General features: G+C 45.0%; 1 protein-coding gene across 1 annotated transcript in view; it reads right to left on the reverse strand.

Annotated features, from left to right (window-relative positions):
* LOC101857591 overlaps positions 1-23,892 on the reverse strand; it is a gene marked incomplete in the record, with an annotated part of 154,189 nt that overhangs the window by 9,386 nt on the left and 120,911 nt on the right. Inside the window, 7 exon segments of the mRNA XM_035971917.1 lie at positions 342-1,766; positions 2,637-2,762; positions 3,742-3,845; positions 7,075-7,144; positions 8,871-10,262; positions 12,715-12,884; positions 22,898-23,214. Coding sequence (XP_035827810.1) covers positions 342-1,766; positions 2,637-2,762; positions 3,742-3,845; positions 7,075-7,144; positions 8,871-10,262; positions 12,715-12,884; positions 22,898-23,214 — 3,604 coding nt within the window.

A 23,892-nucleotide genomic window follows, 5' to 3' on the forward strand; every position in this document is an offset into this window, starting at 1 on the left:
TGAGAAAAGAGGAAAACTGACAGATAAAAGCAACAGAAGGAAAGAAAAGGAGGACCTACCGGTGGTTCCCTCCCAGCACCCGCTAAATATCGCCAGGGTAAAGTAGAAAGGAAAAATGAAGCTGAGGATTCCCAAAGGCAAAAAAAAATGTATTTTAGAGTCTTATTTTATACCCCTTTCCACTGTGAACTGTTCATTACTCCTGATGCTGAGTGGAAACTTTGCAAAATAAATTAAATTGGCATTTGAAAAAGAGCTGTAAAGATCAAAAACCTCACCTGCCTTGTGGATCAAATTAACTTACTTTTCCATTTCCACTACAAAACACTGAGTTGTCTCACCTTGAAGTACATCGGCTGATTGATCATTCTGGCCAGTTTGCGGGCATCCAAAACTCCCGTCTTTGTGTGACCTTCAGGGGAGGATTGGATTGAGAAATCAGAGCTGGTCTCAGCCATCGATGACAGAGTATCGAGATCATCGGATGTTCTTGAGAGCGCACTGGGGGGCAGAGAGTAAGCGTACCCAGCACCGGCGTTCTGATTAAACCAGTGCGGCACGTGCTGCCATTGAGAGAAATCCTCGGAGGAACCTCCTCTCCCCCTTTGTCCATCTCTGAAAACAGCCGGATGTTGGACGTACGCACGCCCCTGGTTGCTACCGTGCAACGCGTTCTGTCGATTCTGAAGTGGGAAGCTCCCGTCTATCTGGACTCCAAAGAGTGAATCATCTTCCAGTATATCACACGACTTCTGCCGAGAGGTGGTCGGGGGATCACGGGGTGTGCTATGCTGTTGCTGGCGGCTGTTGGATTCAAATCCAGAAAGGTTACCCGCGAGAGGCGGGAAATTGAACCCCTCGACTCCCTTGTATCTTTTTGGCGTTGTGGTCATGGTAACAGTGGTGCGTTGAACCAGCGGGCTGGGAGGGATGTTGATGGTGCTGATTTGTGTGGTTGAGCTGGTGGAAGGTGTGTGCCCGGAGGCGGAGGGGGATGTTTTTGGAGTCTGTGACAATCCGGGAATATCTTTTTGCTTTGCGTTTGTTGCTTGAGCAAGCTCCTCGGACAGAGGAACGTCATTTCTTGTGTCTCGGTCCAGACCGTCGTCAGACAGTCCACTTGTACTCCGCATGCGGACAGGTCGAACACGATAGGACACTTGAGAAATATGCCGTGAAGCTCCCGGGTGTATTTGGTGGCTATATAACGGGGAAGTAAAAATCTTATTCGAGTCATCAGCTCTAGGCAGATATCCTTGATCACTTTTGCTCTGGGCCTGGCCTCCATGCGGCTGACGAGAGCCCTGGGGCCGAGAAATACCATCTTGGTTTTTAAAATAAGAATTGTTGACATTCTGAGCGCGTCTGAATTCCGCAGCATTAGCAGCATTGTAAGTAGGAAGTCTTGGGTCGTACACTGTCACTGCATGCTCAAAGGCCAAAGAGGGCTCAGCAGGGTAAGCAGCCTTGTTATTTCTGGCCTGGAGGTAAGCGACAGTATCAGCCTCATCTACAAAGTAGCCCGTGTTCGGTACACTGAACCCCCGAGCCCTCCTGAACTGTGTCCCAGAGGGCTCGTCGTGGGTCTCGGCACCCGGCCGGATCCTGTACCGCAATCCAAGGTCATCCACAGGTTGGGTGTTGAGCGGGGGAATGTAACACATGCTCACGTAGCGTGCTGGTTTGTTAGAGTCGTCTTCACTTGTCTGAGTTTTGGCTACTGGACGTGGGCTATCTTTCGCTGCCCCTGCGACACTTTGGCTGATCTGTGAAAAGGAGGAAGAACGAAATGATGCATGTATGGAATAGTTACTGTCATACTGAACTCCATGAAATGGCAAAAATCCATACAAACACACTTTAATGAAGAGCAAGATGCCAATACTTGTCAGACCAAATAGGGATAGCCTAATAAAGAATTAATGGCTACAACAAAAAGCATCATTGGACCTTCTGTGGTCGCAGGAGGAAAATTGATGGACATTTATGAAGCCAAGAAAAAAACAAATGAACACACAAAAGAGGAACAACTGGTAGATAATTTCTTAGAAACTTAAGTCAAACCTGCTGTTACGACCACCTGTTCAAGACAATCGCCAGTACAAACAACCACTTCCAACTCCCCCCTTGCGTTTTTTTCTTCTACTTCTATATTTCACTATCCTAATCACACTTTCCAAGAAGACCACCTGTCTAAAATGACCACTTTTAGCCTTGACAATGGATGATCATCTTGGACAAGTTTGATGCACTGTTCTACCCCGCCTTTTCCAGTCTCCTCTCCCTCCTAGCTCACCGTTTTTTTGTTTGTTTGTCTATTTCGTCGCTTTTAAGCACAAGGGGGCTATCCCGAAAAATGCTGTTTAGAGAAGATCGAAGGTTAAGTTTTTTCCCCTTGTTCAGTTTCTTTAAAAGACAATGAGAGTTTTGTCTATAACCAAACAAATATACACACCAATGAAACCAAACTTCTCCTATAGGTAGGACAATGCCCACTTTTGGTGTAGTCAAGGTTTCTGAAAAACCCAGAAATCTGGTTTTAGCCCGCTTGTCCTTAAAAGCAGCCATTTCTGCTTGTTTATTTTTGTTTTTAAAATGTACGTGTGTTTACACCCCCACAACACAGTGGCACTCACCATGTCCAGGTCGACAGATGTTTGTGTGGCTATTTCTCCTTTGTCCGCCCCTCCGGTGTAGACGGCCGTGTGGGAGCTACTGGCCAGTGTCCCTCCACTCTCTGTGCTGGAGCCCATCAGCCCCATCTGAAAACACACACAGGGAAAGCTGTCTAGGTTGTTTTTGTAATCGCTTTTACTTTTCGTTTTTTAGTTTTAGTAGAGGTTTTACGGCGCTCGTAACTGCATAAGGTCATATGAGCGCCAGAAGATTAGAGGTGTTACATGAGAGTAACAAACATAAAAAAGAAGAAGGGGAGATAAGGACGATAGACGTTTGATAGGAACGAAGAAGCAAACCACACCAGAGCACCCGCCAACCACCTACTGTAAGAGATTAAGCACACACTTCTAAACATATGCACGCTAATTTGGAGGTACACATGAGGATCATCATTTGGTTTATGAGGAGCTGAAAAAAGCATCGTACGACAGTTTACATAGGTGTAGTTGACCTTGTTCAAGAGGATCATCCTTGTCGGGGAGAAAAGCGGTCATCTTAGACACGTAGCCCTCAAGGACAGTGTAGTATAATTATCACATAGAAAAAATGCAAGTGGGGGTGAAGGTGGGAAGTGTCATTTGTAGGACTATTTTGTACAGGTGATATGTGATTGCCTTGGACAAATTATTTTTGTAAAATTTTTACGGAAGGACTTCCGTAACGAGCAACAACCCTAACAAACACAGTTTTAGTTTTAGTAGACTTTTTACGGCGCTCGCAACTGCATAAGGTCATTTGGGCACCATCAACAAACACAATAAAGAAAAGACTTAACCCTACCACTAACTCTATCCCTAAACCTTACCCCTACCCTTCTGTTCTACTCTGTCTCATAGTGGTCACTCGTTTCGGAAGAACTCCCATTTTTACAGCACTCACAACACAAAAAGGTTGTGTAAGTGCCGGACACTAGAGGTGTTGCTAGAGAGTTACATACAAAGAAAACAAGGTGGGCGAGTAAAGAATTTTACAACAGATGTTCGCCCACCACCCACACACAAAATAACTTCAAGTTGACCTGGGTGTATAACAGTTACATGGGGAACTCAGTGGTCATCTTACCTTGGCCTGGTCACTCTCCTGGTTACTATTGGCTTCTGCCGAGGGGTCGGCGTCGCCAAAACCGCTGCTGTCAGACTGGACACTGCCCATGCGAGATAACCCTTCTGAAACACACAAATTGAGTCAAAGAGTAGAATTCAGTTGAGTTTCTATAGAAAAAGTTTTAGGGGACTTGCAACAAAATAGGGTTAAATAAGTGGCGAAGATTAGTGGCGTTACAAAAGAGTAATAAACACAAAAAAGGAGGAGAGAACAGGACGATAGATATTTGATAGGACAGGAGTGGCAAACTGCACCAAAGCACCCACCAACCACTCATGGAAGAGTTCTATTGCACTTCAAACACAAAGTAAATTTATTTTAGTGCTGAAGGTTAAAGGTGTTAACTCTCCCCCCCCCCCCCTCAAAATAGTGATTGTAGAAAATCCATGCCCGGATCAACACTATTTAGGTTATGATGAGGCGGGTTGCTCAACTCTGACTGTCAGGGCTAACCTGGGTGAGAGGGATGCAACATCCTGGATGACTGACAGATATACTCTATAAAAAGGCGGGTTTATATCTTTAAAAATAGCGATTTTTGCCTTTTTGAGTAAAGAAGAGTACACTGACATAATGGTGGTTATTCAATGTCAGTGGATAACAAGAGTGGTAGACAGAAACAACAGAACTGACAAAGAGTGAAAAAGTAGGACCCACAGCCCTCACACCACCAGCAAAACGCAGTTGAGACCCAATTACTGCCCCCAAACTACATCCACTAATCCATATCTCAACACTTTATCTGGAGGTCTCATGAACCCCCCTTGAAAAGATCAAGGGAAGGACACTGAAAAATTACATTTACACAGGATTTAACTCATGAGGGAGTGTTCTGAATTTGGGAAGTCTTGAAATTTGACGGAGGACAAAAATAGATGGCGAGAGCTGGTTTTCAAATGCAGTGGTGCCTCAACCACGGGATAGAAGAAGAGAAGAAGAAATTTGACATGAAAAGCAAAAGGGTCCTATTTTTGGGGGTCCTTTTTAATTAAGGTGCTTTTACACTCCCAGCAACACAATTTAGATCAAAAGGGCCCTGGGTTCTGAGTCATGATTTCTGAGTAGGCTATTGAGAAGCTCATCTACATTACAACCGTCGTTTGGTGCATGATAAAAAGAAGACATACAGAGGGGAGTAAAGGATGACTGGACTACGGGTGACACCCACCAAATGCCCGTTTAATGGATCACCTCAGAGAGGAATGAGAAAAGAGAAAGAGGATGGACAGAGAAGGGTTGGTATACAAAGTAGTCTTGGAGTTTTTGTTGTTGTTTTATATACATTTTGTACCATGTTTTTGTTGGGGGGTCGTCGCTCGTTACAGAAGTCCTTCCTCAGTTTTTTTCTTAGTTTTTATTCAGCATCTTTCTTAGGGAACAGTAAACCCGTAAAAGCTCATATCTAAATTCAGCCACGAACACAGGGCTTCCTTTCTCGCAACGACTTACTCTTCGGCGGCGGCGTATCGGTATCTCCACTCATCCCTTCTTCTACTTCTCTCCCCTTGCCCGGCTGATCCACAACTACCACAACCCGACGCGGGAGGGACGGGGTGCCGCCCCCTGACGATTTCCGTTTCCTGCTTTGTTTACTGCTCTGACAGCAACATGGCGCCCAAATAGAAGACTTCCGGCCGCAGCAGACGTGAAACCCCGTAGGCGTCAGCGCGCTATCTTTGCTCGACTGCTGCTTCTTGTCTCGGTCTGCGGTTACCACGGACCGCTGGCAAATCCTGGCGTCGAACGGATGCCACGAGAGACAACTCTCCAAACCTCCATACTTGGCACTGCGCAGTGGACTCGTCTTCATGTCATCTCCGAGGTCAAAGGTCGGCAAACCAAAGCTTCGGACCCAGTCGTTCTCGACGTGACACCGTCTGCACGCCAAACCCCGCGGTTGGTTGGTGGGTGTCAAGGCTTCGCGGAGTTTTTTCGTCACAACGTACGACGACTGAACCTGACCCATAGTAATATCTTGTTATCTAATCAATTATCTTGAAAGCACTTACGCGTTTTACGTTTTATACTCTTCTTTTGTTTCGCGACTCTTACGACAAACTATCACTTTGCACTCAACCGTTGATATGTCACAGGAAGTGAGAAATCGCGGCCAAATTAGATTAACGAATCACTCACAAATTAACTCTTCTTTCACAAATTGGGTTCGTCGACAAAAAATCCCTGACAAAACACGCAAAGACTCAGTTAAAGAGCCAAACAATTCTTCCGTCCCAGTGTTTTCCTGAAACGTTCGTTCACAGCCGGTGACAAAATACAAGACGAAATCATGTCCACAGTAAACGGGAGTCTATACAAATACTCAGTTGATCAACGAATGGTAAACTTTTCTCTTTCATACAATTCCAATCATAGAATTATCTTATATACAATCCTGTGGTTCACGCGCGGGCTTAGAAGAAATCCAACATGGCGCCGTGCGGCACACTGCAAGACTCCAACTCAGTGAAGACAAGCACACCCATATCCATGCTGAAGCGAATTTGACAAAAACTGTTGAACGACCCCGGGCGCCTGCTGTTGCCAGCGACACTGGTACGGTTTTGTCAGCACAATAATATCTGTAGATTTCACTTCAGTCGACTACACGTTATGTGGTTGGTGTCTCTCCTATGTCCGTGAATTTTGCTCACTGTGTTGAGTCTTGAACACACCACTTCCATTGCTCCCCCTCCACCCCCCCCCCCTAAAAAACCCTCAACAAACACCCCCTCCAAAAACCCCCCCAACGAAACAACGAAACAAGAACAAACACCCTCCACCCCCCCCCCCTTCCAACCCAATACACGGTATCTCTCTCCGTCAGAATAAAAAAACACACACCAACCAACCAAACAAACTATATTAAATAACCCGAATTCGTGAAAAGTCAAACGCGGGGGATTAACCGTCAGCCGTTACTGTTGAAACTGACAGTTCCTATATTTTATTTATTTATTTTTAACTTCAGCTGGCCTTCAGTCCATCGTCACCGAGGAATAAGAATATTAGCTGAAACAACCAGTCAGTGCCTTGTCAAAAAGCGACACAGAAAGATCTGACTAACCCCCGAAGTTTTCGGGGAGTGGTTGGGGGGGGGGGTAGCGCAAGGTGGCCATAGACCCACGTCTCAAATACGACTTAAATATCTCTCACTCTCCTCAGTCCCAAGCTTTACGACATCTCGAGGAATTGGCAGAGGAAGCAGTAACAATGGCAGAAATATTCGTAGAAAACGGCGGCAGCAGAAATTACAACAAAAACTAAGGCATGAGTAAACTCAGATCAACTCACCTTGAGAGTGGTGCAGTCTCTTCATCAACTCCACTGGGTTGATATGTGGCGGTAGAGGGCACAGTTGAACCTGCCAGGCGACAACATCAGTCACAATTATATAAATAGTATATTCTTGGCACAATGTCTTTAATTTACTTCAAAATGTCAGTGAACGGCTTGGTTTCGAGGAAAGTGTGCACGTACTCTAGAATGTACAAATGCTAGCAAAAGAAAATGAACACTAAAGAGAGAGAGAGATAGAGAATGAGAGAGAATAAGAGAGAGAGAGAGAGAGAGAGAGAGAGAGAGAGAGACAGAGAGAGAGAGAGAGAGAGAGAGAGAGAGAGAGAGAGAGAGAGAGAGGGAGGGAGAGAGAGAGAGGGACAGAGAAAGGGAGAGGGAGGAATAGAGAGAGATAGAAAGAAAGAGATAGAAAGAAAGAGATAGAATGAAATAGGGAGAGAACGAAATAGAGAAAGAGAGAGAGAAAGAAAGAGAGTGAGAGAGAGGGAGAGAGAGAGAGAGAGCAAAAGGGAGAGAGAGAGAGAGAGAGAGAGAGAGAGAGAGAGAGAGAGAGAGAGAGAGAGAGAGAGAGAGAGAGAGAGAGAGAGAGAGAGAGAGGGGGGGGGATCGTTTGTTTGTGTAAAGAGAAGAACAACGACACATGATCGTCCATCTAGTGCTGGCCTTGGAAAAAGCAAGCCCACAGAAACAACAGAGGGAGAGGCACGAACTGAGACTGGACATACGATACAGACAGGGGTCACGAGGAGCTGCAATATACATTGTATATAAGAGAGGCAGCACGGGGGAATAAGGCTCTCGTCCTTTTTTGGGCGCGTAGAGTTATCGGTATCATCTTAAAGCTTGTTCACTTGTCTTTATTTGGATGAAAAAAATATCCATTTATCTTGAATACAAGTTGAGATATTTGCGAATGAAAGAGGTGGGGGTCACCTGTTTTCAGGGGTAGAATTAGTGAGAAAATGGCCGCCAAAGATTGGTTATTTCCTTAGCTTAAGAGTCCGTGGCAACTGAAAATTTACATTTCTGTGCCTTTAATCAACGTTTTTCAGAAAAATCCACTCAGAAATGAGTTCTTTAATGGACATGAAAGGTGTTGAACCAAAAAACAAAAATTTGATTAAAATTCACAAACTTGTAGAAAAATGTAAGTTTCTTCACTTTGATTATTTTGACGAGAGCCTGATTCCACCACGCTGCCTCACATATGTATGTCATCAAAGGACAATCTGTCTCTCAAAGGACTTGGGAATCGTCCCTGTCCTTTTTCTCCCCCCCCCCATCCCCCCTCACAAACCCATAGAGACAAAATTCATTCTTTCTATATCATCCATCCGCGTGCTTGCGTGCGCGCCTGCATGCATACACATACACACAGATACACACACGCACACGCGCGCGCACACACACACACACACACACACACACACACACACACACACACACACACGTACATACGTTCATGTATATTTTTAAAAATATCCATGAGTTACATGCTAACCTGTTACGCGATACTGCATTAGCAGGGATGTCTAACCACAACATCAGTGACAACAACAAAACAGTTTATTTAATTTAAAACGCAACAACTTTAAATTAAAAATACATTTTAAAAAATCAAAATAATGCACCTAGGCTGTAACCAATTACGTGGAATCCTCTATTTGGCTGAAACGTGGCTAACCCCACTGACACTACAAGAGAAGCTATACGGACTGAGCAGGACTGCCCAATTTATGACGGATACCAGACTTCAAGTGTGAAGCGATCGAGAAGAAGAAAAGACCTACCTGGCCTTTCGGGTCTGTGTCAGGAGCAGCATTCCGACCACTTCCACTGCGAGATCTTCCAGTGTACACATCCAACCTGGCGATATTCCCCTTCTCAGCCCCGCTAGAGCTCCGCGACCTGGAGGCGCTGCTCGAGAGCACTTTGAAGTAGGAGTTGGCGTACAGGTAGGCGGTGTCAAGGTCGCTCTCCGAGGCCTGGCACGCCACCGAGGAGGTTGGCGGTCTCCTGTGGACTCGGTCCGCCTGCGAGGGGCACGGGCTGTTGGTCCGCGAGATGGAGTCGCGGTCGGTGACGCTGTTCTCGGACTCGCTAAACCGCAGCGTGTCTGCGTCGTCGGTTGCCGTGGCAACGCTGCTGCTGCCCACCGCCGTGCCCCCGCTGCTGCTCGAGCCGGAGTCGGACGAGGCCCTCTGCGCACCCGACACGGTCAGGTGGCTGGCGGACTTCCGCCCCACGCCGCCGGCTGTTCCGTCAGCCGGACCGGGCCACTCGGAGGACGGTAACTCCGTCCCGGACACAATGATCCGCACGTCGTTCGCGTGGAGCCCGTCGCCGCCGTACGTCTGCACGCTGTTGGTGCGACGCTTGACCGCCATGACGTCATCGGAATTAGAGCTCTCGCAAGAACCCCTCTCGTCGGAGCCGGCGCCCCATCTCACCTTTGAGCCGCCCCCGCTCCTACTGTTATTATTACTGTCATTATCGTTAACCCTATTATCACAAAAATCGTCCGGGTCGTTTACAACAATACTTGATTGATCGTGAAGAGTGGGCGCTTTCTCCACGGTGGCCTGCCGGGAACTGGCAGGCGAGATAAAGTAATTATTACTGCTAAAGTCACCGGCACTCAGCAGGTCAGTCCCGTGAGCAGAAGTGTTCGCCTGGTCCTGGTCCGCCAGGTCGCTGGACAACCGCTTCTTCCTACGCGGCAGAAACAGATCCTCAGACGAAGACCTCTCCCGCTCTTTCCTCTGGCTCTCCTTATACTGTTTCCGGATTTCTTCGAACGCCTTCTCTGTGTCCGAGTTAGGCGCGTCGAGACTGTCCGTGGACGACTCGGTGGTCGTGCTGAAGTAGGCGGTGCGGCCGAGAGAGTCGTCGCGGGCCAAGGAGTCATCCCTCCGCGCCATCTCGTCGCCGCTCAGCAGGTCGTCCAAGGATTTGGTCACCCAGGACGAGTCACTGCCGCGCGGCAACGCGCCGCCACCGCCGGCGTGACCTCCGCCTCCACCGCCTTCGCCGGCCTCGTTCTCGCCCGAGTCGCAGAGGCTCCAGTTGCGGCGAGAGCGCGCTTTCTGGAACATTTTCCGCTTGGACGCCGCGTCTTTGGAGGAGTCGCTCTCTTCCTGGGCCAGCTCATCTGCTTCCTCAAAGGTACCCCTGGGCCACCCCTGTGAGAGAAACCAGAAAACACAGTAGAGTGCAGTTGGGTACGGTAGAGTAGAGTAGAGTAGAGTAGAGTAGAATAGAGTAGAGTAGAGTAGAGAAGAGTAGAGTAGAGTAGAGTAGAGCAGAGCAGAGTAGAGTAGAGTAGAGTAGAGCAGAGCAGAGTAGAGTAGAGCAGAGTAGAGCAGAGCAGAGTAGAGTAGAGTAGAGTAGAGTACGGTACGGTATGGAATGGTATGGTATGCTCTAGTACAGTACAGTACAGCCTACCCCAACCCCTCCAGACCTGCCCCACTCCAGGAAAGTCATATGTTTCGCACCCTTAGCTGCACGATGTAGGATTTCTAAAGAGCCAGGTACATACCAGATATACAAACTGATCCGTTTCCGATAAAAATGAATTGCAATTATATCGCCATGACTAGACTGATAGGGTCTAACAATTTCAGACAGCAAACAAACTACGTGGTAGGCAAGGGACCCTCTATAAAAGAAAAACATTATCATTATTTACAATATGCAATCCCGGATTCATCGAATGTCATAATCTCAAAGTTTTTTCCTTGATTTTTCTCTTAAGTTTTTTTTTGGGGGGTGGGGGGAAGGTGATTCATCCGTCCTTACACTTTGTATGCAGTCTAATTGGACACGTGGATGTGTGTGTGTGTTCTTTCCCGTGAGCGGACGCGTGCAGAGGTCTTTTAATTCTGTCACAAGGACACGTGAATGTTGTAAGTCAAATACCCCAGGGCCTTTCTTATAAACTGTGGTCCTACTTCGACATCTAATTTTAATATTCCTCGCGAGTAACGAACGTGTCGTCCTATTTCGTCCCTCGCGACGTTATCATGTGGGGCTGCGAATAAATTATAAAAGGGGGAATAACGATAAGGGCTACCAAAAAAAAAAAAAAAAAAAAAAACATGATCAGGTTCAAGGACAGTGTAGAAACTCCCGGAACGCGGTGACCTCGTTTTAGTAAGAGTTTTACGGCACTTGCAACACAATAAGGTTATATAAGTGCCGAAAATTAGAGGTGTTACAAGAGAGTAACAAACACAAAAAAGGAGGGGAGAAAAGGACGAAAGATGTTTGATAGGAAAGAAGGAGCAAATCACACCAGAGCACCCGCCAACCACATGTGCGGTGACCTCAAGTGAACAACAAAACAAAACAAAAACAGCATTGTCAGAGTGAAATGCGCCTTGATATGGTTACAGGACAACAGATATCAACTTTTAGTGTTTTAGTTTTAGTATGAGTTTTACGGCTCTTGCAACACTATAAGGTCATATAAGTGCCGAAGATTAAATCTGTTACAAGAGAGTAACAATAAATATAAAACAGAAGGAGGAGAGGTCAGGACGATAGTTTTTTGATAGGAAAGAAGGAAGGAGCAAACCACACCAGAGCACCTGCCAACCACTGACCAACGCATCGTGAATGGAAGATATACAACTCAGGTACATTAGCCATCCAACCCCTGTGGCTACAGCATACACTGACTTAATACATACACACACAGACAGACAGACACACAGACAGACAGACAGACAGACAGACAGACAGACAGACAGACGGACAGACGGACGGACGGACGGACGGACGGACGGACGGACGGACAGAAAGACAGACGGACGGACGGACGGACGGACAGACAGACAGACACATTTTTTTATATTTGAAACAAAACAAAACAATCTCCTCTCCCCACAAAAACCCAAGCAACTTCCAAACACACATATCCGTCTACATAAGTATAAAATGTGTAAAAAATTATGATGAAAAAAAAAAAAATCATAACCCCCAAAATTGTAAATCTAAACCCTTCAACCCGGAACCTTTGCTTGCAAGGGAAACGAACTGATAGGACGACCAGGATGTGGACTAACCCTGACGACAAGCACGCGATACAGACAGCAGCAAACACAAACATGTGAGGTAAACAAACATATCAACGGGAGGAAAAAATGTAAGCAGACACCACCTGTCTGTCTGCCACCAGTAGAGGTCCGAACTCCCATCTCCCCCCCCCCCTTTTCCTCTCCTCTTCCGAAATAAAAGCGAACAGACAAAATTTTTTAAACAAAATATAAAAAACGTTATGCCACCCCCCCAAAAAAAAATAACAACAGAAAACCAAATTTACACCCACAAAAAACACCACAAAACAAAAAAGAACAAAAACCCAGAAACAAAGAAACAAACTCATAGAATGTCAAACACAGAAAACGAACAAATGAGACAGAGCTACCTTAAAAGTCTTTTTCTATGGGTTAGAAATGGCAACAAAAGCAACAACAACAACAACAATAACAACAACAACAGCAGCAGCAGAAGCAACAACAACAACAACAACAACACCAAAAACAACAACAACAACAGCAGCAACACCACCACCAACAACAACAACAATAATAACAGCAACAACGACGACAACAACGACGAAGTATTCACCTGCTGAATGTAGTACCCTCTACTGGCCAGCGCCCGCTGATTGGCTGGGTGCAGGATGCTGTTGATGTGAGGGGGCGTGCCCGAGGGGGACCGGGACGGGCTCACGTGACCCAGAGGGTTGGATGACCTCATCCTCAGCATCGACAACGTCCGAGCCAGAGTCCAGATGCCTGGAACATCAAAGGGCAATATAATAATAATATTAATAATAATAATAATAATAACAACAATGATAATGATAATAATGATAATAATTATAATAGTAATAATAATAATAATGATAAAGTACTACTCATAATAATAATGTAAAAAACAATACTACTACGGTACTAATAATAACTGCATTTATATAGCGCATAAATCCATACTCTACAGCTTGCTCAATGCGCTTTACAACTTTTTAAATGTCTCAACCCAAATAACACTTTCACATCCGTATTTTCTTATTACAAAAATTTGATACTATGAAACGTTAAGGAAATATAAATAAAATGATTTGTACTTTGTACTTGTTTAGTCATCCCGCTGGGAAATATACATTCGAACTATGGAGTTCCCAAGTCCCTTGCTTGAAGCCTTCGAAAAACGGACAAAACATGTACAAGAAAGTACTGTTTCTGGTGTAAACCACTCTCATATATACAGACTTCATGAATGAGTCAGGGAAAAGTCACACAAAAGCATGCCATCACAAATATTGCTCGTCATTTCTCTCTTTGAAGTAAGCGTTAGATAAAAACACAGACACAAATATCTTTCAATTACTCAACCGTGACAGATGCGTATAAAGAAAAAAAAATGCGTTTTGCATGTAGATACCACACAGAGTTCAAAGGAAAGGTGGCAAAAGAGACAGGCTACAGAACTTAAAGTACAAATGTGATCGCTGATGTTTTACGTCTCCATCAACACTACTATGATCATTAAGGAGGCGGGCTGCTCCGAGCCTGTCTATCGGAGCCATCTTTGGCTAGGGAGGGACGCAACGTCCCAGCAGAAAGACGGGAGACACTGAGAAAACATTAAATTTCTCCCCAAGAGGGAATCGAAACCACGTCTCCTGCGCGCGATGGTGAAGTACCATACTGCTACACCATAGACGCCCGTCTATAAAACTTACACAACAGAACAAGAATAAGAAAACCTTGACAAATCGCCAGATTACAAAAAAAAGAGTAAAATATGCTTTCAAAACGCTCTGTAATATGAAAACATGAATTTGAGAAGGACAGGAATGTTTCCACATCATGCAGGACTGATGATAAGTTTCAAATAATATCTGTTAATAGCTACACACAAATTATTCACACACAATATTTACTTTGTAAAATCAATTGAGCTACAGTCATAAGCACCACATCATGCAAAAACCAAACTTTATTAAAGTAAGTAAAACAAATACTTCAGTAGTAAGAGGTAATATGACTATCTATGAAACTACATTAAAATTTGTCCAAGTATGAGTCTACACACAATAAATGTACTACATAAAGAGGACAACTGGAACATTGGTACGAACATCGTTCTGCAGTATTTATTCTTTCAAGAAATTGTAAGGAAAAGGCACAACGCAAGTCAAATAAATAACTTATAAGAGTAGACATAAAATGAAATAGACAAACAGACAGGACAGTGAGCAAGAGAAAGGAAAAAATAGGTAGATAATAAGAACAGCTGTGATTTATGCAGCATTTTGTACAAAAGAAGCTTGAACAGTAGGTAATTATTTTTTAAAAACTGCCTGGCCTACCCCAGTGGTGAACAAAGACGGTTGCTAGCATTTAAGAAAACCAAATAACCTTAAAAACAAAAAAATAGTACAGAAAAGCCACACTCTTAACCTCTTCCGTGCACGGCTCGAAGCTGTCTTGGGCTATATAATATTTTGATAGGATCGTGGAACAAGCCTGGCAGTGAAAGGATTAAAAGAGAAAACACTAATGTATCACGTATTGCGTATCGCCCGTAAGCCTCACGATGCCAGTTTCAATACAACAATACATTGGGATAGTTCAGAAACCACGAAAAGGGCAGTGAGTGACCGAGTGAAGTGAGAAACTGAACAAGATTGCAAGGATGTCATTCCACAGAAGGTGACAGAAACAAGAGTGAACGCCACTCGCCACAAGCTCAGAGAGTTTAATTATAATATCAAAGACTGTGCACTCTAGCGCAATTCCGGTTCATTATGGAGCGCACCATTTGATTCTATTTGGAGCAAAATGAAGGGCAGGGAGGGGAAAGGTTGCACGCGAACTCGACTTTATAGCGACACTGGTTCTTTGCTCTTTCTTTGGAGGGGCGTCCATAGCGTGCACTGGCTCAGTGAAGTTTTTATGGAGAGCAAAGAGCGGCAGCTAGCCATGACAGCGCCCGGCCTTCGATAATAATATTATAATTTCAGTCTTTGCCAAAAGCTGGGAGCGAGTAGAGGGATATGGACAACGACACGTCGACATTCCGAGTCGTTGAGAACGAATTTGTCATGCAACCAGCCACGTCATCCGTGAAACAGGAAAAGGAGGTCTGCCAATCATTGATACAATAACATTGTGTTCGTGGGATTATATCGGCAATAGCGCACTTCTCTCAAGTCTGAAAATCCATCCTTACGAGTGTTTTTTTTTATTTTTTACCTAAACTTGTCAACGCTCAAAAGGCCTATTAAGTTTGCTTGTTTTCTTATTTAGCTTAACACGAACTCTTTTTAAACGTATTAAAGTGGAACTTTCCGCGCGCTCTCTCTTTTTTAAATAAATGGTGAGAATCGGCAACAACAAGCTTTAAACACACAGATTAGGAGAGGGTGTTTAAACAATCAATTTACTCAATCTCTATTCACTTAGTCAGTAAGTCAAAAAATTATAACTAGCAGTAACTACTTTTAGTACATTGTAAGAGCGACCAGTTACTCTTGGTTCTCTAATACTAAATATTATGCATAGTAATACAGAGTAACGCATGCATACATAACATAACACCAATGTCAATCTTTGGGGCTGTTTTTTTCCGAGGGGGGGGGGGTGATACACAAGAGTGACGAACAGATGGCGGTACATCAAGGTCAGGGCCACAGCGACGGAAAAAAGAAACCCAAAAAAACAAACAAAAGTCAAACACAGAAAAAAAAATACAAGTGACAGTCCATCCAGTAAAGAAAGACAGCAAGGTCAGGCTAATGTACAGTCATGCCAAGGAGCGAATACGCAAAATTACCTGCTGCTCTCAGGCGGATTCGTCACATCGCTGACAGTCAAGTGGGACAAGGCAAGAAACTACTGCTCTGCGATCGCATCTCTCCGAACAAATTTATCATGTACGTACAAATTGTATTATAATTTGTGGCTTTTGTTGATGGCGAACAGCTCTCCGGTTCTCATTGAGTTAACAAATACTGCACTATCTTTTATGGAACTAAAAAGACAAATCAAAGGAAGGCAAAATATCGAGAGCTGAAGGAGCTGAAAGTATTCCCTTTTTTCCCTGCTCTCTGTTGCTTTTGTTTGCCTTTCTTTCCACGCATAAGTTAAAGAAGGTGGTCATTGAGCAGATGTCCTCCTCTTAACACAAACTAAACTAGAAGTCGAGAAACGTGAAAGGTCCAATTTTGCCAACTTTTTGAAAGTTCAATCCGAGACACACGGTGTTATAACATCACTAAAATAAGACCAAGTGCGACTGCTTTTCTATGGAGTCTATGTTATATCTCCGTTCGAGTCCCCCCTCCCCCTCTCTTTGCCGCTCCTCTGGACTCTTTCTGCAGCCTTTCTACTGCTACTCCTTGGCTTCTTCTTACTACTGTTTTTCAGCCACACCCCAAATCTTAGGCTATGTAAGATCTAACACCAGGTCTTCTCGGATAAGGGCGAAAAATCTCAGAGTGTGCAAGTTGCGCACATTAAAGATCCCTCAGTGGTCAAATAGATTAGGATTCGGCCGCCGCCCGGGGAAAATTCAAAACTAATTCCTACCAAACTGAAAATGGTTAATGTGTCCAACGCGCTCATATGATCTTTTGCAGTTGCGAGCGCCGTAAAAAACACTTTCCAAAACAAACAAACAAGAGTGTCGACTGCCAAATCCAGGACTGTCCCGGGGAAATCCGGGAAATACAGGACAGTTTGCAAGCCTGAAGATCATTCCCAGGCCAGCGATCATGATACTTTCACGAACCAACACGAGCCACACTATTTACAGCTCATTTTTTACAGACACCAGCTGTCTCCAAATGGAGTTGTTTTACAAGCCCCAAATGGGAACGATTTATGAGCCTTTATGTGTCCGTGGAATTTATGGTGTAAACGAGAACGTCCACACTGTCAGGGTCATCACTGTCTTTTTTTCTAAGCGATTTTACGTCCCAATCGACACAATTTGGATAAATTTAGGAGGCCGGTTTCGACTCTGTTTGTCAGGACCGGCCCGGGCTGAGAGGGATAAAATCGTCCCAGCAGAAAGAGCGACACACTCAATGGAAAGTCTCCACCACACCCACACGGAAGAATATCGAACTCGATTCTCCTGTGAGCGACGGCGGAGCGCCAAACCTCTACACCACAGACGCCCGCACTCACTGAAGTATTGTTTGTTTGTTTGAGTAAAGAGTAAGACATCGACGCAATAATGGTCCTTTAGATCTAGGAAAAAGTAAGACAGACAGACAGACAGACAGAAACAACAGAGTGAAAGTAAAGAACTAGGACCCACCAGCAGGGCCCTCCAACCACCCACACTCACTGAAGTAGGGGCCACAATTTGTTGCAACATACTAGCAAGAAGAACAACGTTCCGGGGCTAACACACTTGCGTTATACACGAAGCGCGTACACATTTTCAGACGAATTTTCTTCTGGGTCTATTCTACGCCCCTTTTTATAATTTGATAGCTATGGGTACGTAAGAGACAGAGCTCCTTTCTGCTGCGAGCCAAAGAAAGTTATGAAAACTCGAGGGAAAAAAAGGGAAAAAACCCAACTCCCTGAAGATATACTGCCGACATTGAACCTACTACATTCGGTTTATGAGGCAAGAGTACTAACTACTACACCACGCAGCACCTCTTATCGAGCTTGAAATATCCCCCCCCCCTTCCCCAACAGAAAAAAACAAAACAGCCTTTCCTCTCGAAAACAATCAATTCAAAGACTCAAGCTGGTGTAACATTCCAAGGGTCATCAAAATACCAACAGGAGTACTGTTAACCATGACAGTGTTCTATTTCCATATCGAACCCCAGTACGTGTGGAACGTCAGCAAGTCCTGATTTACTTTCCTCTGAGCATAGCATACATTTTTCTTTTCATAGCCAAGAACCTACAAGGCATACTTCAGTTCGGGTTGAATAAAAGAATGGATCTCTTGCGCAGCAGTAGAAGAAGCGAGGTGATGGAAAGAAAAGAGCTACTAGAGGTGCCAACTGACTAGGGAAAAATATCTTCAGATTCCACTAAAACATCTTGTATCATGACTATTTCTACAACGTACTGTAATATCCGGATGGCTTCATAGTTCCGAATATCCGGATTTATCCGGAAAATCGGCACCTCCGGGAAAAGAAAGGACAGCACTGCAGGCAAACTACCATAACAAACTAGCCAAGACATTATGAAGCTTCAGATGAACACACTAATGTCTATGAGGGCACTGCAAATCGGTCTTGATCAAGGATATTTCGTCGCTAGAGTGCAATGAAAAGCAGACACGTCCCTCTTCCAAAACACACACAAACACACCCTCAAATTATTCACACATACACACACACACACACACACACACACACACACACACGCGCGCGCGCGCGCGCACACACACAGAGAGAGAGAGAGAGAGACAGACAGACAGACAGACAGACAGACAGACAGACAGACAGACAGACAGACAGACAGACAGACAGACAGAAGGAGAGTTGTGTATAACCAAAGATTATGAAAGTGGAAGGAAGAGTAAAAGCAGTCCCACATAACCGCCCAAAGAAGAAAACTCATCCCAACTGTTCCACCCCCCACCTCACATTTCCCCCCTTTGAATGGAATAGAAATGCACCCCAAAAAAAAGAAATCTCAAAACCCAGTTTGCAGAACTCGGTTACACATAATTCTTCTATCTTCCCCATACAAAACAACTACATAACAAAAAATATTTTTAAAAATTAACAAACAAGAAATCTAAATATAACAGAAAAACGCCGAAATGACCTCACTTTTCCCTTTTCCTTCCAATACATACAGTGACACACACACAAATATACACACATACACACACGGGCGCGCGCGCGCGCCGCAAAGATACACACACTCAAAACGCACCATGTCAAAACGAACAAGACAACGTACAATTTAAAAAACAATAACTTCACTTTCTTTGACGAAAATATATTATTTCTATTCATTTGCCCGTTGTAATGAATATCACTTCGCAGCATTCAAATAAATACAACTATTATGTACTTCAACAAAGCAGCCTAGGAACTATCTATCGCGTTCCTGTTTCAAACTCATGAACAAGAGTGCGACATCACACAGAAGCCATGGGATATTAATCAAGTTTTGTTGGGATATTCCGCTACAAACACTTACTTCCACACCTGGGATAAACACTTACAAAATTATAATATAGCTAATAAATCCTAAATTAGTCGATGCTGAGTTGCTTTTTTTGCGATGAGTCGCGGTGACATTAATATTTTCACAGAAACAGATAAAATATAATATTAATAGTGATACGATATTATTAATATTAGGGAGTAAGCCCAAATTAGGTCTAGACTATGTAGGTTGACTCTGAGCAGAGATAAGCCTTGAACCGGAAAATTTGTCTACACTTGCAAATTCAGCTAAGCAATTCTGAAACATGACACCAGATTGCGATAACAAATAGATGATGAAGCGGATCACAGTAGAGCAGTCCCCCCCCCCCCCCCCCAAAAAAAAAAAGCCTGGTCATAAGTTAGGTAAGTCAGAACAGCAGTTTGTAGAACAAAGGTCACAGAGCTAGAAACACGTGCAAAATACCAAGTGCACACTGACAATCGAAGTCATTTGACTGAGTCGGGGCTAGCCTGATATTCCTTCAAGGACGGAGCAAACGTTACCATTTTGGCACAATTTTGGAGCGAATTCGACTAAATTCGATTTCGACCTTCAAATCAAATACACTTATTATTTTTCAAGGTCGCCAGTCGAAATGGTCGTATTGTGTCAAAATGGTAGCTTTTGCCCCTCCAGGAATTAAAACCCGACTGGTCCCACGACCCATTCCAATTGAATCCAAACAGCAGTGTATCTCTCCATGGAGGTGCCTGCTCGCGACTCGATCAGTTGAGTCCGATTGGCAGTGTACACTGCGCTACCTCACAATTACAAAGTTTTATCTGACATTTTTGGCCGTTTTTAGTTACTAAGACCATGGGATCAAAAATCAAAAGCTCTATCTGCTCTATCAAAATCATGAGATTATTCTGGGTCGTTATCAAGATATTCCAAGAATTTCATTAAAAAAGGCTTGACATGTGAAACTAAAGACGTTTGGCGTCAAATTTCTTACAACTAGACACTGAACAGAGAGAACTTAGCGATTCTGAGGTAGCGACCGGGTATAAGATAGCAGACTGAACAGAAACAGGGGTCTGTCTACACAAGAGTTTCTTCTCGCTCCGAGATCACGCTGCCGCGGCGAGAAGAAACTGGCTCGTCCTCCGAGTCAGAGGACGACGTGCTCACGTTGGACATGTCCATCTCCTCAAAATCCTTGGCCGACAGCCGCGAGAAGTCGTCGCCCCCTGCCCGCCCCGGCCACACGGAACCCGTGCTCGTACGCCGCCTCATTGGCGGTCTCCTGGGCGGTCTCGTCGGCGCGGTGGTTGGGTCGTCGGAGGTCGCAACCTCGGGGATGGCGGCCTCGGAAGTCAGAGGGGAAGGTCGCCGTTTTTCCTGGAAGAAGCTGCGAGACGACAGACTGCGCGACACGCGGCGGTACCGCGGAGGGGGCTTGCAGGGGGCTCTTCCCACGTCGGCGCCCTGTGAACTTTGAGCGGAGGATGTCCGACTTTCGCTCTCAATCACACCACATGTTGAAGGTACTTGGGTTAAGTGTGGGTACAACTTTTCATTAATTTCGCAGAAAGTGTTAGCGTTCGTAGTGACAGGTTGAGATTCGCGGGTGGTGTTGGGATTATCAGAAGAACACGACAAAGTGTTATTATCAATATCACTTATCATACCAAAAGGAGAATCGGATTTATAAAGATTTGTAAAATTAACACTTTGAGGGAGAGTATCACAGAGAGAGGATGCCAAGTCATCAGCAGTTGTATCAACAGCAGTGTGAAACATCTGAGCTTCGCCTTGCAGCTCATTCGTTGTGGAAACAGGTTTAGCGTGAGAATCAACATCTGACTGCGTATGAGTCTTGTCGTAAAACTGATCACTTGGCGAGTAACGCAGTGGGGACGCCTCTGCACTTGCCTGCCTTTGAAGGCTGGTTGATCTTTGAGGGTTTTTACAAATATTACCATTGTCTGTGGGTACAGATGCAGGGTGTTTGAGCGTATTAGGGGCGTCGGAATTGAAAGCCTCGGAAGACAAAGAGTAAGAACTGAGCGACAAAGTGTCTCGGTCGTAGCACCATTCCAGTTCGTTGTCGTCGGCAGTGTATTGAGCGTCGTTTGTCTCAAGAGCAAAAACATTGCCTTGATCATTGTCATCTTGGCTCACGAGGTCAGAGACACAGTTTCTTTTTACATTCAACACGTCATCGGATTCTCTAAAAGGTTCATGACGTCTTGGACGGGAAGCAGCAACAGCACGGTCATTGCCTGTTCCCGAAGTCAATTTTCCACCAGCTCGTACCGCCTCCACTTTTGGGTTGACCCTAGCGTCGCCGGCCGCGTACGTCACACTACACAAGTCGTCCCGACGCCCGCTCGAGACAACGGGAACACTGACACTTTCCTTATTGGCTGTAGCGGCAGACGTCTGCCATGTGTCACCTTGAAGACAGCCAGAACTTTTCTTACTTCCCGTTGGAGTCCGAGACAAGCCTGGAGACCCCAGCCCTCTGGACGTGACGTCACCATGATGACGTGTCACAACACTAGATATTTCACTAACAGTTGTCCGAGTTGAATTCTGTACAGAACAAATGCCTACGGCAGCATCCTCCTCGGGAGATTCTCTGAAAGATCTTTGTTTACCCCTGAACTTAACCGACCCTGTCCGATCTTCTACAGAGGACGATGCTGAAAGTGCTGAAGTCTTCAGACTTTTACCTGATTCTCTTTCATTTTCTCGACCTGTCTGTATACCTAACGTGTTGCTTTCTCCACTACCATTCTTGAGCGACTTAGTTTTTCTCTGCTGCGCCGCAGACGACAATGCGACATTCCCTATATGTTTGACTATACTTTGACCTAAGCTTAACTCTGCAGACCCTTCTCGGTCGGAACCACTTTCCGACTTTCGGTGTATCCTCTCAGAAATGGACTCTCCGAGTTTTTTGGCTGCCTTTCTGACGTAGCTGACGCCGAGATATTTACTTAACTTCTCCTGCACTTTCTCACTGGGACTACTTTCTCTGACCTGTCTCGGCTCTTCAAGAGGGCTTAGATGGGAACCATCCATATTCTCTGTTTGACACGTATTTTCCTCTGTCCTACTTGAACTATCTTTATTCTCTTGATATGAAACGCGTTCTAACGTAATTTCATTGCTCCGAGACTTTGTTCCAGGAACTTCAGGGAGACCAGGAGCGTCTATATTTACATAATCAGGACCATCTCCATCAAAGTCGTTAAAATCTGGATCGCACACTTTTAGATCAGCGTGGTCATCCAGAGAGTTATCTAAACATACACTGGAAGTCAATTCATCCTTTTCAAAGTTGAAACTGCGAGCACTCGTATCGAGATCTGACACACCACCACCAAATGTACAATCTCCAGCCTCACTTCTGTCTACCTGCACATCTTTTCTCTTCTTGGAAGGCACTTTTCTCTTCCGGTCTCGTTTAGCATTCTTTTGGCCCTTGGCTTGACATGCACGTAAATACGTTAGCGTGTCTGCGGTGAAATAACACTTAGAACCTTCCCTGTTAAAGAAATGGGAGGGCACATCTCGTGCCCAAAGACTCATCAAATCCACATAACCCGGTTGAGGCCAAAAGAAAAGACCCTGAAAATAAAACCCACCTGTCCGTTTTTTCGCCACAGTCGTTGCACCTCCTCCGCCTCCCCCTCCACTTGTGTTTACTCCTCCGGAGGGGGTACCTGGTCTTGCCGCTTCCTCACCACCACCTCCTCCTCCTCCTCCGTCTCCCTGGTCGTCTCCCTCCCCGTCTTCTGTAGAGCTCTGTACGTCAATGCCATACGCCCGGGACGGGTGGCTCAGGAAGCGCTCTGGAACCCGCGCTAAGGAAGGGACATAGGCCGGAGCCTGCCCGCCAAAACCCAAGTTCATCAACATCTGCTCCGGGTCCATCTGGCGTTCTTGTAGCAGCATCTCCAAGCTGATGAAAGAGAAAAAGAAACATTCTCAACGTCAACGCCATCTGCTGAGAGGGAGTCCGTTTTGAGTGGGAAGGTAACTGATGTATTAGAGTAAAGAGAAGCACATCGACACAATAAATGTCATTTTGTGCCGGGAAAAAGCTAGACAGACAGACAGACAGACAGACAGACAGACAGAAACATCAGTGGGAAAATAAAGAAGTAGGACCTACCAGTGACGCCCTCCAACCACCCGCAGTAACTGAGCCTACAAGGTAAATGCTACATATTGGTAGAGAACAATTTAGTTTAACATAGTTTGAGGGGTTTAATTTTGAATAAAAAGAAACACTTCGACATAATGACGGCCATATAGTGCAGGGAAAAGGCTAGAGAGAAACAACAGAGGAAACGAAAAGGAACAGGACTTACCAATGGCGCCCTCCAACCATCCGCCGTCAAAGTTAATGAAACAAACAGAGACAGACAGACAGACAAACAGACAGACAGACAGACAGACAGACAGACACACACACAGACAAGAAGGCAGACCGACAGACAGCCAGACAGATAGACTGACAGACAGACATACAGAAAAAAACCAGAGAATAAGAAAAAAAATCAGACTTAAAAAAGGCATCCTTTAATCCCCATAGAGGAGGAGACATAGGGAAACAGAGACAGAGGAGAAGACAGAG

Source organism: Aplysia californica, unplaced genomic scaffold (genome assembly GCF_000002075.1).
Source record: "Aplysia californica isolate F4 #8 unplaced genomic scaffold, AplCal3.0 scaffold00536, whole genome shotgun sequence".
Taxonomy (NCBI): Eukaryota; Metazoa; Mollusca; class Gastropoda; order Aplysiida; family Aplysiidae; genus Aplysia; species Aplysia californica.